General features: G+C 41.1%; 1 protein-coding gene across 1 annotated transcript in view; it reads right to left on the bottom strand.

Annotated features, from left to right (window-relative positions):
• Window positions 1-17,557, bottom strand: part of LOC143817719 (zona pellucida-like domain-containing protein 1) — a 244,961-nt gene extending 227,404 nt beyond the window's left edge. The window contains exon 1 of the mRNA XM_077299207.1: window positions 17,484-17,557. Coding sequence (XP_077155322.1) covers window positions 17,484-17,557 — 74 coding nt within the window. The remainder of the gene's footprint in view (window positions 1-17,483) is intronic.
• Between the last annotated feature and the right edge of the window lie 429 nt (window positions 17,558-17,986).

Here is a 17,986-nt window from a genome sequence, read left to right as displayed (position 1 = left end):
ACAAATTTACATGTGATCTTCTTCACACAAAGCAGTGGAGTAATAATCGGAAATCTTCCATTAGGTTTATGCCTCCAAGTCTCAGACCATGATTCTAATCCACTGTCACTTACGCTTCTGTAGTTTTGATAATATCACTTTTTGTCTACTCGACTTTTCAATGATGAGCAGTCTTACCACACCAGCACCATTTAATTGACACAATTCTGCCTACAATAAGCATTGGCAGGAAGCTGTCAATTAGTGGTAGTGTGCAATAACACCTCTGTGATGAATATGAAGGACTATGGCAGGGGTTTATCACTGAGAGGACTAGCAGAGCTGCAGTACAGTGCACTTATTACAACCAGCTGATGGGTAGAAATGTTTGATGTCAAACATCCTCTAATCTGATATTGATGACCTATCTAAAAGATAGCAGTGGAGATACCCTTTAACCCCTTTGAGACAAAGCCAGTTTTCACCTAAATGACCAGGCTAATTTTTACAATTCTGACCACTTTCACTTTATGAGGTCATAACTCTGGAATGCTTCAACGGATCCTGGTGATTCTTAAAGAGTTTTCTCATAACATATTGCACACTAGGAGACCGGTAAAATTTCTTCAATATGACTTGCGTTTATTTGTGAAAAAAACGGAAATTTGGCAAAAATTTTGAAAATTTTGCAATTTTAAAAATTTTATTTTTATGCCCTTAAATCAGAGAGTCATATCATGCAAAATAGTTATTAAATAACATTTCCCACATGTCTACTTTACATCAGCATAATTTTGGAAACATAATTTATTTTTTAGGAACTTATAAGGGTTAAAATTTGACCAGCGATATCTCATTTTTACAACAAAATTTGCAAAACCATTTTTGAGGGACCACCTCACACTTGAAGTCACTTTGAGGGGCCTATATGACAGAAAATGCCCAAAAATGACACGATTTTAAAAACTGCACCGCTCAAGGTGCTCAAAACTATATTCAAGAAGTTTATTAACCCTTCGGGTGCTTTACAGGAATTTTTGGAATGTGTAAGGAAAAAATAAACATTTAATTTTCTTTCACAAAAATTTTTTTTAGACCTATGTTTTTTTACTTTTGCAAGGGTAACAAGAGAAAATGAATAATTCATTTTGATGTGCAATTTCTCCTGAGCATGCCGATACCCTACATGTGGGGAAAATCTACTTTTTGGGCACACAGCAGGGTTCGGAGGGGAAGGTGTTATGATCCTAGTGGCAAGGATCGCAGGTCGGACTAGCTAAGTAACTGAACAGACTACTAGCTCTGGGGAAGTGGTAACTAGATTGACCGCAACCTGATCCTATCCGCAAACAACTATAGGCAGCCGTGGAACGTTACCTAAAAAATCCTAGACGTCTCGTCACGGCCTGAGAAACTGACTATTCCTGGAGGGAAAGTAAGTCCTCACTTGCCTCAGTGGAAGACCCCAAAGATATAGAATAGCCCCCCACAAATATTAACGGTGAGTTAAGGGGAAAGCACAAACGCAGAGATGAAATCAGATTTAGCAAATGAGGCCCGCTAATACTAGATAGCAGAAAATAGGAAGGAAACTGTGCGGTCAATAAAAAACCCTATTCAAAATATCCACGCAGAGATTGCTCGAGCCCCCGCACCAACTAACGGTGCGGGGGAAGCAACTCCGTACCCCAGAGCTTACCAGCAAAAATAAATCACATGTTAGCAAGCTGGACTAGACTCATCATACACAGAAATCATATTGCAGGCAGATGAGCAAAAAATATTCAAACAGAACTTAGCTTATCCTGAAGAGGCAGAAAACGAGATAATCAGGAGTAATCAGAATAGCACTGAATACATTGACAGCCGGCAACAAGTGGAAGTGAAGCAGAGCTAAATAGGAGCCTCCCTGGTGAATAACGAGGCAGCTGATCCAGCAGACCCGCAGGATAATAAACCAAACCACCAGGGGGAGCCAAAAAACCAAAGTCACACAATACCATCTGTGACCACAAGAGGGAGCCTGAAAACGGAGTTCACAACAGTACCCCCCCCTTGAGGAGGGGTCACCGAACCCTCATCAAAACCCCCAGGGCGATCAGGGTGAGCCACATGGAAGGCACGAACCAAATCGGCCGCATGAACATCAGAGGCGACAACCCAGGAATTATCCTCCTGACCATAGCCTTTCCACTTAACCAAATACTGAAGCCTCCGTCTAGAAATACGAGAATCCAAGATCTTCTCCACCACGTATTCCAATTCTCCCTCAACCAGCACAGGGGCAGGAGGCTCAACCGAAGGAACCACAGGCACCACATACCTCCGCAACAACGACCGATGGAACACATTATGAATAGCAAACGATGCCGGGAGGTCCAGACGAAATGACACAGGGTTAAGGACTTCCAAAATCTTATAAGGACCGATAAACCGAGGCTTAAACTTAGGAGAGGAGACCTTCATAGGAACAAAGCGAGAAGACAACCACACCAAATCCCCAACGCGAAGTCGGGGACCCACACAGCGACGGCGGTTGGCAAAGCGCTGAGCCTTCTCTTGTGACAGCTTCAAATTGTCCACCACATGATTCCAAATCTGATGCAACCTATCCACCACAACATCCACTCCAGGACAGTCAGAAGACTCCACCTGACCCGAGGAAAAATGAGGATGAAACCCTGAATTACAAAAAAAAAGGCGAAACCAAAGTAGCAGAACTAGCCCGATTATTAAGGGCAAACTCGGCCAATGGCAAAAAAGTCACCCAGTCGTCCTGATCAGCAGAAACAAAACATCTTAAATAGGTTTCCAAAGTCTGATTAGTGCGCTCGGTTTGGCCATTCGTCTGAGGATGGAAGGCCGACGAAAAAGACAAATTAATGCCCATCTTAGCACAAAAGGTCCGCCAAAATTTAGACACAAACTGGGATCCTCTGTCGGAAACAATATTTTCAGGGATCCCGTGCAAACGAACCACATTTTGAAAAAACAGAGGAACCAACTCGGAGGAGGAAGGCAACTTAGGCAAGGGCACCAAATGGACCATTTTAGAAAAACGATCACACACCACCCAAATGACCGACATTCTCTGAGAGACAGGGAGATCTGAAATAAAATCCATGGAAATGTGCGTCCAAGGCCTCTTCGGGACAGGCAAAGGCAACAACAAGCCACTGGCACGAGAACAGCAAGGCTTAGCCCGAGCACAAATTCCACAAGACTGCACAAAGGAACGCACATCCCGCGACAAGGAAGGCCACCAGAAGGACCTAGCCACCAAATCTCTGGTACCAAAAATCCCAGGATGGCCTGCCAACACCGAAGAATGAACCTCGGAAATAACTCTGCTGGTCCGTCTATCCGGGACAAACAGTCTCTCCGGTGGACAACGGTCAGGTCTATCCGCCTGAAACTCCTGCAACACTCGTCGCAAATCTGGGGAGATGGCAGACAAAATCACCCCTTCTCTGAGGATACCAGCTGGCTCTGAATCACCAGGAGAGTCAGGCACAAAACTCCTAGAAAGAGCATCAGCCTTCACATTCTTCGAACCAGGCAGGTATGAGACCACGAAATCAAAACGAGAGAAAAACAACGACCAACGAGCCTGTCTAGGATTCAGCCGCTTGACCGACTCGAGATAAATCAAATTCTTGTGATCAGTCAAGACCACCACACGATGCTTAGCTCCCTCGAGCCAATGTCGCCACTACTCAAATGACCACTTCATAGCCAACAACTCCCGATTACCAACATCATAATTCCGTTCGCCAGGCGAAAACTTTCTTGAAAAGAAAGCACATGGCTTCATCACAGAGCCATCAGAGCTTCTCTGCGACAAAACAGCCCCCGCTCCAATCTCAGAAGCATCAACCTCGACCTGGAAAGGAAGAAAGACGTCTGGCTGACATAAGACCGGAGCCAAAGAAAACCGGCGCTTCAGCTCCCGAAAGGCCTCCACAGCCGCAGGAGACCAATTAGTAACATCAGAACCCTTCTTGGTCAAATCCGTCAATGGCTTAACAACACCAGAAAAATTAGCGATGAAGCGATGGAAAAATTAGCAAAACCCAAGAACTTCTGAAGACTCTTAACAGATGTAGGCTGAGTCCAGTCATGAATAGCCTGAACCTTGACTAGGTCCATCTCAATAGCAGAAGGAGAAAAAATGAAACCCAAAAAAGAGACCTTCTGGACTCCAAAAAGACATTTTGAGCCCTTCACAAATAAAGCATTGGCACGCAGGACCTGAAACACCATCCTGACCTGCTTAACATGGGACTCCCAATCATCCAAAAAAAACAGAATATCATCCAGATACACAATCATAAATTTATCCAGATATTCGCGGAAGATGTCGTGCATAAAGGACTGAAAGACAGAAGGAGCGTTAGAAAGTCCAAAAGGCATCACCAAGTACTCAAAATGGCCTTCGGGCATATTAAATGCAGTTTTCCATTCATCACCCTGCTTAATACGCACAAGGTTATACGCACCACGAAGATCTATCTTGGTGAACCAACTAAACCCCTTAATGCGAGCAAACAGATCAGATAACAATGGCAAAGGATACTGAAATTTGACCGTGATTTTGTTTAGAAGGCGATAATCAATACAAGGTCTCAAGGAACCATCCTTCTTAGCCACAAAAAAGAACCCCGCACCAAGAGGGGAGGAGGAGGGGCGAATAATTCCTTTCTCCAAAGACTCCTTTATATAACTCTGCATAGCAGCATGCTCCGGCACTGATAAATTGAAAAGTCGTCCCTTAGGAAACTTACTACCAGGAATCAAATTTATAGCACAATCACAATCCCTATGAGGAGGTAGAGAACTGAGTTTGGGCTCATCAAATACTTCCTGGTAATCTGACAAAAACGCAGGGACCTCAGAAGGAGTGGATGAAGCAATTGACACCACAGGAGCGTCGCCATGAATTCCCTGACAACCCCAACTTGACACAGACATTGCTTTCCAATCCAGGACTGGATTATGAGTCTGCAACCATGGCAGGCCCAACACGACAACATCATGCAAATTATGCAATACAAGAAAGCGAATCACCTCCTGATGAACAGGAGTCATGCACATGGTCACTTGTGTCCAGTTCTGAGGTTTATTCGTAGCCAATGGTGTAGCATCAATTCCCCTTAGTGGAATAGGGAATTTTAAAGGCTCCAAAACAAAACCACAGTGCCTGGCAAATGACAAATCCATCAGACTCAGGGCAGCACCTGAATCCACAAAAGCCATAACCGGGTAAGATGACAGGGAACAAATCAGGGTAACAGACAAAATAAACTTAGGCTGTAAAGTACCGATGGTGACAGATTTATCAATCTTTTTTGTGCGCTTAGAGCATGCTGAGATAACATGAGCTGAGTCACCACAGTAAAAGCACAACCCATTTTGCCGTCTATAATTTTGCCGTTCACTTCTGGTCAGAATTCTATCACATTGCATAGACTCAGGTGTCTGTTCAGAAGACACCGCCAAATGGTGCGCAGGTTTGCGCTCTCGCAAACGCCGATCAATCTGAATGGCCAGAGTCATTGACTCATTCAGACCTGCAGGCGTAGGGAACCCTACCATGACATTCTTAATGGCTTCAGAAAGACCTTTTCTGAAATTTGCAGCCAGGGCACACTCATTCCATTGAGTAAGCACCGACCATTTCCGAAATTTCTGGCAGTACACCTCTGCATCATCTTGCCCCTGAGAGAGGGCCAACAACGCTTTTTCAGCCTGGTTCTCAAGATTAGGTTCCTCATAGAGCAATCCAAGGGCCAGAAAAAACGCATCCACACTAAGCAACGCAGGCTCCCCTGGAGCCAATGCGAAAGCTAAATCTTGAGGATCGCCACGCAAGAAAGAAATAATAATCTTAACTTGCTGAATAGAATCCCCAGAGGAATGAGGTTTCAAAGAAAGAAACAACTTGCAATTGTTCTTAAAATTCAGGAACCTAGATCTATCTCCAGAAAACAACTCCGGAATAGGTATTCTAGGCTCTGACATAGGACTGTGCACAACAAAATCCTGAATACTTTGTACCCTTGCAGCAAGATGATCTACACTGGAGACTAAACTCTGGATATCCATATCAGCAGCTGAACTCAGAGCCACACCAAGATTAAGAGGAGGAGAGAAGCCAGACACACAGCAGCTAGACACACGGCAGCAAAAAAAAAAAAAAAAATATCTCCAAGCTTCTTTTCTCCTGCTTCTGCCATGCAATTAACACTTTATAGTCTGGCTGTACTGTTATGATCCTAGTAGCAAGGATCGCAGGTCGGACTAGCTAAGTAACTGAACAGACTACTAGCTCTGGGGAAGTGGTAACTAGATTGACCGCAACCTGATCCTATCCGCAAACAACTATAGGCAGCCGTGGAACATTACCTAAAAAATCCTAGACGTCTCATCACGGCCTGAGAAACTGACTATTCCTGGAGGGAAAGTAAGTCCTCACTTGCCTCAGTGGAAGACCCCAAAGATATAGAATAGCCCCCCACAAATATTAACGGTGAGTTAAGGGGAAAGCACAAACGCAGAGATGAAATCAGATTTAGCAAATGAGGCCCGCTAATACTAGATAGCAGAAAATAGGAAGGAAACTGTGCGGTCAATAAAAAACCCTATTCAAAATATCCACACAGAGATTGCTCGAGCCCCCGCACCAACTAACGGTGCGGGGGAAGCAACTCCGTACCCCAGAGCTTACCAGCAAAAAGAAATCACATGTTAGCAAGCTGGACTAGACTCATCATACACAGAAATCATATTGCAGGCAGATGAGCAAAAAATATTCAAACAGAACTTAGCTTATCCTGAAGAGGCAGAAAACGAGATAATCAGGAGTAATCAGAATAGCACTGAATACATTGACAGCCGGCAACAAGTGGAAGTGAAGCAGAGCTAAATAGGAGCCTCCCTGGTGAATAACGAGGCAGCTGATCCAGCAGACCCGCAGGATAATAAACCAAACCACCAGGGGGAGCCAAAAAACCAAAGTCACACAATACCATCTGTGACCACAAGAGGGAGCCTGAAAACGGAGTTCACAACAGGAAGGAGCGCCATTTGATTTTTTTAATGTAAAATATGTTGCTGGAATAATTAGCGGTTGCCATGTCGCGTTTGCAGAGCCCCTGATGTGCCTAAACAGTGGAAACCTACGACAAGTGACACCATTTTGGAAAATAGACCCCTTAGGGAACTTATCTAGATGTGTATTGAGCACCTTGAACCCACAGGTGCTTCACAGAAGTTTACAGCACAGAGCCATGGAATTAAAAAAATCACATTTTCCCAAATAAATCTTTTTTAGCTCCATATTTTGCATTTTCATAAGGATAATAGGAGTAATTGCTCCATACAATTTGTTGTGCCACTTCCCCTGAGTATGCCAATACCCCATATGGGGGGGAAAACCACTGTTTGGGTGCACGGTAGGGCTCGGAAGGGAAGGAGCGCCATTTGACTTTTTGAATGAAAAATTTGATGGAATAATTGGTGGATGCCATGTCCTGTTTGAAGAGCCCCTGATGTGTCTAAACAGTGGAAGCCCCCACAAGTGACACCATTTTGGAAACTAGACCCCTTTGGGACCTTATCTAGATGTGTATTGAGCACCTTGATCCCCAAGGTGCTTCACCGAAGTTTAGAATGTTAAGCCGTAAAAATAAAAAAATCTAATTTTTCCCACAAAAATCTTTTTTAGGTGCAAATTTTGTATTTTCGCCAGGGCAAAAAGAGAAAATGGACCAAGGTTTGTGGTGTAATTTCTCCTGAGTTTATCGATACCCCATATTTGGTCAAAAACTACTTTTGAGGCACAGTGTAAGCTCAGAAGGGAAGTAGCGCCTTATTACAGTGCAGATATACCTCCATAAGGGACCCTATTTTGGAAATTATAACAATTTGGGAATTTATCTACAGTTGTAGTGACGATATAACCATTTGGGAATTTATCTACAGTTGTAGTGACGATATAACCATTTGGGAATTTATCTACAGTTGTAGTGACGATTTTGAATCCATGGGTGTTATTCAGAAACAGGCAGCAGTGGGGCTCAGAATGGAGGGTGGTATTTGGATTTGGAAGCAGAGAATTTGCTGAATTTCTTTTGGTGGGTGAGGAGCCATATTGCTTTTCCAGAGTCTTTGTGCTATCAGATTATAAAAAATTACTGCGGCACTGAGTATACAGGTCTCGTATTGCTGCGAATTTAGACAATAACCACTTATTTGTCAAAAAATTTAATATAAAAAATTTATATAAATTCGCGCACAACGAGATCAAAGATAAAGTGGACGTAAGTTTAATAGAACAATAAATACATAAACCTGTACACAGAAAATCTAGAGATATAAGCTTGCACTATTCCCAGAATAAATTCCAACTATAGTAAAGACTCCTAAGCAAAAAATTAACAGTTTGTATGGTAATTATACAACACCGTAAGTTAAACCGAATTGATGTTAATGTCACCAGCAGCCCCTTATTTGTATATAAAAGGACTATAGTAACGCTGTATCTGTCTGTAGTAATGTGTAACAGCTAGAAAGAGGACAAAGATACTGAATGCCACATACTTATTTAAAAATGAAGGAAAGCGCTTCTTTCCGAAACGCGTTGGATACTATTGGTCCTTTCTGCTATCTGAACGTTCACTCTATTGGAACTTCTTTCACTGCATCACGTGACTGGTGATGTCACGGCAGGTCTTGCTCTGTGATTACACACTGTGAGGAGATTGCTATCACCGCGTGCAGCCACTACTACGGGCAGCCGGGACTCTCCAGACAACACAGAACGCTGGACATCTACATCAGCAAGAGCAACGTGGAAGGAGCACCTCTCGTCTATCCACTATCAGCGTTCTGCTTAAGGTAACCAGTGGCGTACATGCATCGGATTTCCGACCCGGTTTAATCCGATTGCAGTACGCCTCATTACCCTCCTTTTTAGTGAAGCTTTGCCACCAGCCGGGGCCACTTCTTGCATCATGTCTGTTATCACCAGTTTTTCCTTTTTATAAAATATACTGTATATATATATATATATATATATATATATATACATATATAGATATATATATATATTTTTTTTTGCATGCAAAAGCTTTAAAGGACATTGTTGTTGTTTTTTTTTCCCTTATTGTTGCATTCCCACAGTGGGGGATTAGTTTTCAGCTAAACAAAGCTCATAGAAATACTCCTTTTGTGCTATTATTTTTAAATAAGTGCGTGGCATTCAGTATCTTTGTCCTCTTTCTAGCTGTTACACATTGCTACAGACAGATACAGCGTTACTATAGTCCTTTTACACTATGTTCCAAATTATTATGCAAATTACTTTTTTATCAGATTTTCCTAAATGGTTGGTGCAAATGACAGTCAGTCTAATAAAAGTAATCACCCATTAGAGTATACATCAAATTTTATTGAAGAAACCTCCCAATGATAACAGTATAATCTCCAAAATGAATAAAAACTAAAAATGCACTGTTCCAAATTATTAGGCACAGTAGAATTTCGAAACATTTGATATGTTTTAAAGAACTGAAAATGCTCATTTGTGGAGTTTGCAGTTTGCAGCATTAGGAGGTCACATTCACTGAACAAAAAAGCTATTTAACGCCAAAACATCCTAACAGGCCTAGTTACATGTTAACATAGGACCCCTTCTTTGATATCACCTTCACAATTCTTGCATCCGTTGAACTTGTGCATTTTTGGAGAGTTTCTGCTTGTATTTCTTTGCATGAAGTTGGAATAGCCTCCCAGAGCTGCTGTTTTGATGTGAACTGCCTCCCACCCTCATAGATCTTTTGCTTTATGATACTCCAAAGGTTCTCTATAGGGCTGAGGTCAGGTGAAGATGGTGGCCACACCATGAGTTTATCTCCTTTTATGCCCATAGCAGCCAATGACTCAGAGGTATTCTTTGCAGCATGAGATGGTGCATTGTCATGCATGAAGATGATTTTGCTCCTGAAGGCACGTTTCTGATTTTTATACCATGGAAGAAAGTTGTCAGGCAGAAACTCTATATACTTTGCAGAGGTCATTTTCACACCTTCAGGAACCTTAAAGGGCCCCACCAGCTGTTTCTCCATGATTCCGGCCCAAAACATGACTCCTCCACCTCCTTGCTGACGTCGCAGCCTTGTTGGGACATGGTGGCCATCCACCAACCATCCACTACTCCATCCATCTGGACCATCCAGGGTTGCTCAACACTTATCAGTAAACAAGACTGTTTGGAAATTAGTCTTCATGTATGTGTGGGCCCAATACAACCATTTCTGCTTGTGAACACTGTTTTAGGGTGGCCGAATAGTAGGTTTATGCACCACAGCAAGCCTTTGAAGGAGGCTACACCTTGAGGTTCGAGGGACTCCAGAGGCACCAGCAGCTTCAAATATCCTTTTGCTGCTTTGTAATGGCTTTTTTAGCAGCTGCTCTCTTAATCCGATGAACTTGCCTGGCAGAAATCATCCTCATTATGCCTTTATCAGCACAAACACATTTGTGCTCAGATACAGCCACAAATCTCTTAACAGTACGATGATCACGCTTAAGTTTTCGGGAAATTTCTAATGTTTTCATCCCTTCACCAAGGCATTGCACTATTTGATGCTTTTCAGCAGCAGAGAGATCCTTTTTCTTTCCCATGTTACTTGAAAACTGTGACCTGCTTAATAATGTGGAACATCTTTTTTAAGTAGTTTTCCTTTAAATAGAATCAACTGGAAAACCAATTATCACATGTGTTTAAGATTGATTTCAGTGACCCATTGAGCCCTGAGACACAATACCATCCATGAGTTTATTTGAAAAACAAAACAATTAAATCTTTATGACACTTAAATCCAATTTGCATAATAATTTGGAACACAGTGTATATACAAATAAGGGGCTGCTGGTGACATTAACATCAATTCGGTTTAACTTACGGTGTTGTATAATTACCATACAAACTGTTGATTTTTTGCTTAGGAGTCTTTACTATAGTTGGAATTTATTCTGGGAATAGTGCAAGCTTATATCTGTAGATTGTCTGTGTACAGGTTTATGTATTTATTGTTCTATTAAACTTACGTCCACTTTATCTTTGATCTCGTTGTGCGCGAATTTATATAAATTCTTTGTGCTATCAGTTATGTGGAAGCCCCCTATATTTCCGTTAACACGTGACAGATCTGAGTGGGGAAATGATTTTTTTTTGTGGATTAAGTGGAAGCTACTATTAGGAACATTTTACATAACGTTTGGAATCACATTTATCTGGCGCTTACCATGGGAGAGAGGCAGGACGAAGGCACAGCTATATGACCTCGGGTTAATGAAGCTGCACACACACCAGGGATTAGGGGTGCCGTTTCCAAAGAAAGAGAATATATATATGTCCATATAGAAGAAAGTGGATAGGCACATACCATCCCATGCAACAAAATCCTTTATTGTGGCATCATCATACCAACAGCAGGCAGATAAAACAGTGGAGCAAATACAGACGACGATCGTTTCACGCTTACATTGCTCTTCAACAGGTCTTTATGGACATTTATCTGGCGCGCTACGCTGAACACTTACTTTGCAGTTTCCATCTAAATCTCTGAGTGACATGATTCAGATGAAACCCCCGATATATCCGTTCACTATAATGAGGCAGCAGAGTTACTCTGGACTCCATCTGGCCTCTCTTCCGCTGTTTCCTTTTTTTCAGAAGTGTATAAAACTGTGGCCGACGGCACATTTATGCAATCCTAAAAAGATGGATACTGCCGGATCACAGGTCCTATGGCACCCACAGTGCCTCCATCTGCCTCATTATAGGGAATCTTTCCCTGGGGGTTCTGTCTGAATCATGTATTTCAGAGATTTATATGGAAACCCCGGTGTAAGCGCTCAGCTCAGAGCACAGGATAAATGTGCGCAGAGCTTCACTGCGCTCTTTGGGTGGCAGAATGAAAAAATCAAAAGCAAGTGAAGAATTGGTTTTATTTATTTTTCACGCTGTTCCTCATGTGGTATAATTGATTAGACAACTTTATTCTTTGGGTCGGTGCAATTACAGCGATACCAGATTTACATTGGTTTTTATGTTTGGCAGCTGTCACACACTAAAAGAAGCTTTTTTATTGTGAAAACTAGTTTCTGCATCACCATATTTTGAGAGCTAGAATTTTTTCATATTTCAGCCGATAGAATCATGTGATGGCTTGTTTTTTGCAGAGCAAGCTGACGTTTTCATAGGTACCATTTTCAGGCATATGACATTTTTTGATCGCTTTCTATTCCGATTTTTGGGAGACATAATGAACAAAAACCAGCAATTCAGGAATTGCTTTTGTTTTTTGTTTTTTATACCGTTCCGTGTGTGGAAACTTTGGTTAGGCAGCTTTATTCTTCAGGTCAGTATGATTACAGCGATACCTCACTTATATGGGTTTTTCTTATGTTTTGGCGCTTTTACACGAGAAAAACTATTTTATACAAAAAATAATTATTTTTGCATCGCTTTAGTCTGAGAGCTATAACTTTTTCATTTTTCTACTGATGAAGCTGTAAAGCAGCTTGTTTTTTGCTGGACAAAATGGCGTTTTCAGCGGTACCGTTTTTATTTACATCTGTCTTTTGATCATGTTTTATTGCACTTTTTGTTCGGTGGTATGGTGATAAAGCATTGTTTTTTGCCTTATTTTTATTTTTTCTTACAGTGCTCACTGAAGGGGTTAACTAGTGGGACAGTTTTATAGAGGGGGTTGTTACAGACTCGGCGATACCAAATATGTCTACTTTTATTGTTTTTTTTATTTACATAAATAAGTGCATTTATTGGAAAAATATATACAGTATATATTTTTTTCTTTATTTGGGAATTTTTAAAAAAAATATTTCTACACATTAGAATTTTTTTTTTTACTTTATTATGTTGTCCCAGTATGGGACATCTTTTTATAATGTCAGATCGCTGATCTGACACTTTGCACAGCAGAGTGTCAGATCAGCGATCTGACAGGCAGAGAAGGAGGCATGCCAGCACCTGCTTTCAGCAGGCGCTGGCAAGCCACCTTCCCTGGGGACCTGGAAGGACCCCACAGCCATCTTGATGCCGGGGGTCTCCATGGAGACCATGAGAATAATGTGATCACATCGCGTTATTCTTATGGAAGCCCGCAGGGAGCCTCCGTTCCTGCACGATGCCCCTCTATGTCACTGTCACTACTGACAGCGCCATTAGGGGTTTACATGCCCACAATCGATGATAGCACTGATAGTGGGCATTGCTGAGGGGTTTCAGCTGTCACATACAGCTGACACCCGCACGTGATCGCCATGGTGCTCACCGTTAGGCCAAGGCAATCGCGGTGCCATACTAGTACTGTGCCTGGCACAAATGCAGTTCCCGCAGCACAGTACTAGAACGGCGCATGTCACGAAGGGGTTAACTCCTTAAGGACCGTGACACTTTGTACGTTAATGACCGAGCCTTATTTTTAAAATCTCACCAACATCACTTGTGAAGTATAAACTCTGGAACGCTTCAATAAATTCCACTAATTCTGAGATATGACTTGCGTTTATTTTTGAAAGTGTAGGAAATTTGGCTAAAAGTTTGAAAATTTCACAATTTTCAAAGTTTAATTCTTATGCCCTTAAATCAGAGAGTGATGTCACACAAAATAATTAATAAATAACATTGAACACATGTCTACTTTACATCAGCACAATTTTTAAAACTTTTTTTCTGTTAGTAAGTTAGAAGGGTTTAAAGTTGATCAGCACTTTCTCATTTTTGCAGCAAAATTTACAAAACCATTTTTTATAAATATTGAATAATGTTGACTATATTGAATTTGAATTGACTTTGAGGGGTCTATATGACAATGACAAAAAGTGACACCATTCTAAAAATTGTACTACTCAAAGTCCTCAAAACCACATTCAATAAGTTTTGTTAACCCTTCAAGTGCTTAGTAGAAATTAATGCAATGTAGAAGGAGAAAAATAACATTTTACTTTTTTTACAAATTTTACTTCCGCCCCTAATGTTTTATTCTCACCAGGGTAACACAAGAAAATGGATGCAAAAATGTGTTGTGTTGTGCAATTTCTCCTGAGTACGTCGATACCCTAAATGTGGCTAAAAACTACTGTTTAGAAGCATGGAATGGCTTGGAAGGCAAGATCATTTTTTTACTTTTTGAACGCAAAAATGGCTAGCAACGAGAACGGACACCATTTTGCATTTGGAGAGCCACTGATCTGCTTAAACAATAGAAACCCCCAAAAGTGACACCATTTTGGAAACTATATCCCTCAAGTAATGTATCTGGATGTTTGGTGAGTACCTTGAACCCCCATTTGCCTCACAGAAGCTTATAATGAAGAGCCGTGAAAATGAAAAATCTAATTTTCCCCACAAAAATGTTCTTTTAACTTTAATTTTTTATTTTCACCAGGGTGACAGGAGAAAATGGACATTTTGTTGTGCAATTTCTTCTGAGTACACCGATACCCCATATGTGGGGGAAAACTACTGTTTGGGTGCATATAGTCCTCCCCATACGGAGGCCTATGGGAGTTCATTGTACTATATAGAGGCCTTTGTGGAGTGCATTATACTATATAGAGGTCTATGAAGAGTGCATACTTCATGGAGGCCTATTAGGCGTACATTATACAATTTAGAGGCCAATGGGGAGTGCATTATACTATTTAGAGGCCTATGGGGAGAGAGTTATACTATATGAAGGCCTATGGGGAATGCATTATTCTATGTAGATGCTTATGGAGAGTGCATTATACTATATAGAGGCCTGTTGGGAGTGAATTATACTATATACAGGCCTATAGGAAGTGCATTATACTATGTAGAGGCCTATGGGGAGTGTATTATACTATATGGAGGCCTATTAGGAGTGAATTATACTATATACAGGATTATAGGGAGTGCATTATACTATATAGAGGCCTATGGGGAATGCATGATGCTATGTAGAGACCTGTGGGGAGTGTATAATACAAGATAGAGGTATATGGAGGTGCATTATATCATATGGAGGCCTATGGGGAGTGCATTATACTATACAAAGGCCTATAGGGAATGCACTATACTACTTAGAAGCCTATAATGAGTATATTATACTAAATATATGGGCCTATTGGGTGTATTAAACTATACGGTTTCCTATGGGGAGTGTATTATACTATATGGAGGCCTATGGGGAGTGCATAAAAGGATGCTAAAAAAATGGGAAACCACAAGGTAGCACCACTCCCCCACAGTGAAAACTAGAAAGAGGCTGCACAGATTATATTGCAATATAAACATCAAATATACTACATGAGACAATGTCTTGAGGCAAAGTAAAAAGACTCATACAAGGCGTCGATGAGGGAATCATCTAAGATTGCTGCCTCCGGGTAACGCTAGACTCTGATCTGTCCTTCAAAACACATGTTCATGTCCTTTCCATTTCCTGCTGACTGTAACTCAAAAATATTTCCCGGATCCATACATTCCTTAATCAAGAATCTGCAAAAACCCTAGTCCATGCACTCATCATCTCCCCCTTGACTACTTCAACCTCCTACTGGCCTCCCTTTTAACATTCCCGCACCACTCCAATCTATCATGCACTCTGCTGCCCAACTAATCCACCTATTCCCCTGCTATTCCCCTGGCTCTCCTCTCTGTCAATCCTTTCAATGGCTCCCCATCACCCAGAGACTTTAGTTCACACCCCTAACCATTGCATACAAAGCCATACACAACCTACCTTCTCCATACATCTGTGACCTAGCCTACCGGTATTTACCTGCATGCAACCTTTAATCCTCACAAGATCTAATTTCTCTACTTCCCTCTTATCTTATCTTCCCACAATGGTATACAAGATTTATTCCATGCATCCCTCTACTCTGGCACTCTCTACCCCAACATATCAGACTCTCGCCTACCTTAGAAACCTTCTAAAGGAACGTGAAGAACCACTTCTTCCATCAAGCCTACAACCTACAGTAACCATCATTCCACCTTACCACTGCACGACCAGCTGTACCCTCACCTAGTGTATCCTCATCCATCCCTTGTAGACTGTGAGCCTTCACGGCCAGGGTCCTCTTTCCTCCTGTACCAGGACTTGAATTGCTTCTGATTATTGTACTTGTTTTTATTATGTATACCCCTTTTCAAATGTAAAGCACCATGGAATAAATGAAGTTATAACAATAAATGATGATAATACCGTTGTACGGCTGCCAAAGAAAGGGATTTGAGTAGCCCATCCAGTAACAGAAGTTGTCAAAATGCTGCACAATTATGCTATTTCTACTCTGGGGAAATTGATGCCACTTTAGTGGTGTGTGGCAATAATTTTTGGAAATGTTTGGACTTCAAGTTGAGTCTCCTTCATGTCTATTGCCTGTATTTGGCAGGGCTCACAGAGCACCAGACCTACACCTGTCACTCATCCACCTGTTACTGATCAATGTTTAAGCTAGAAATGCTGGTCCAAGTCCTGTCCCATTCATTCATGCTGCGCAATAATACTATTTGTCATCTGGGTCAATTAATGCCACTTTTCCTGGTGTCTACCCCTAACTTCAGAAGCTTTTGGACCTCGAACTCCCCCCAGTGGTGCCTCTACTACTCCTCTTTTTAGACTAGTGCACCTTCTAAGATTTGAGCTGTTTGGAAAACTTTTTTGTCCCTCTTAATTTGTTGTCTCATGCATTTGATTTTTGTCTCCCATTGAATTCAGTGAGGTTCAGATATGTACGACAAACTGTTCAGCGAACTGTTCGGGGAACATCGACGTTCACCGAACGACCGAACCTTGACAAGTTCTATCATCTCTATTCCGAATAACAATAATTTTGACCAGGGGTGCCCAAAGTTTTAAATGGCGCTGTATCTATTATTATTATCTTTATCATTATTAATATTAGAATTAGCAATAGTAGCAATAATTATTATTATTAGTGCCAGTAATAATAACAATAAGAATAACAAATAACAATGACAAACAAAATGTATTTTTACACAAGCGATGCAACTACTCTTCTGAGCTAGCCAAAGTGTGTACCAGCAGATAGGACATGGAGTGCAATTTTATTTATCTGCCTGGTGCAACCAGACACCTCTGTAATATTGTTAACATAATCTAATAGGTCAAATAAACAGAGGTTGTTAAGATGGAGCAAAATGTCATATCTACAGTATACAGTTGAAACTAGAAGATTACATATACCATATAAAAACACACATATGCATATTTTTCTCAATATCTGACTTGACATCAGATTAAACTTTTTTCCCATTTTAGGTCAATTAGGATTACCATGATTATTAATATTTGTCAAATGCTAGAATACTTACTGCAAAGTCAAAAGCTTACATACATTTTATTAATATTTGGTACCATTGCACTTAAACTAAATCACTTGGGTATTAACGATTGGTATTTCCACAAGCTTCTCACAATAGTTGGTCGGAATTTGAGTCCATTACTCCTGATAAAACTGGTGTAACTGTTCCAGGTTTGTAGGTAGCCATGCTCGCATCTCCCCTTTCAGCGTTGCCCATAAATTTTTTATATGATTGACATCTGGACTTTCTGATGGCCACTCAAAAACATTGATTTTGTTATGCATAAGCCAGTTTGTTACCATTTTGACAGTATGATTTGGGTCATTGTCCATTTGGAAGACCCATTTCTGTCCAAGCTTTAACTTTCTGGCTGATGTCTTGAGATGTTGCTTCATTATTACCACATAATCTTATTTTTCTCATGAACTATTCCATCTATTTTGTGAAGTGTACCAGTCTCTCCTGCAGCAAAACAACCCCACAACATGATAATGCTACCCCCGTGTTTCACAGTTGGGATGGTGTTCTTAGGCTTCCAAACTTCTCACTTTTTCCTGTAAACGTAACCATAGTCATTATGCCCAAAAAGTTAAATTTTAGTTTCATCAGACCACA

The sequence above is a fragment of the Ranitomeya variabilis genome, chromosome 3, assembly GCF_051348905.1.
Source record: "Ranitomeya variabilis isolate aRanVar5 chromosome 3, aRanVar5.hap1, whole genome shotgun sequence".
NCBI lineage: Eukaryota > Metazoa > Chordata > Amphibia > Anura > Dendrobatidae > Ranitomeya > Ranitomeya variabilis.
Note: the sequence above shows the minus strand (reverse complement) of the source record. Positions and strands in the feature narration are given on the sequence as shown.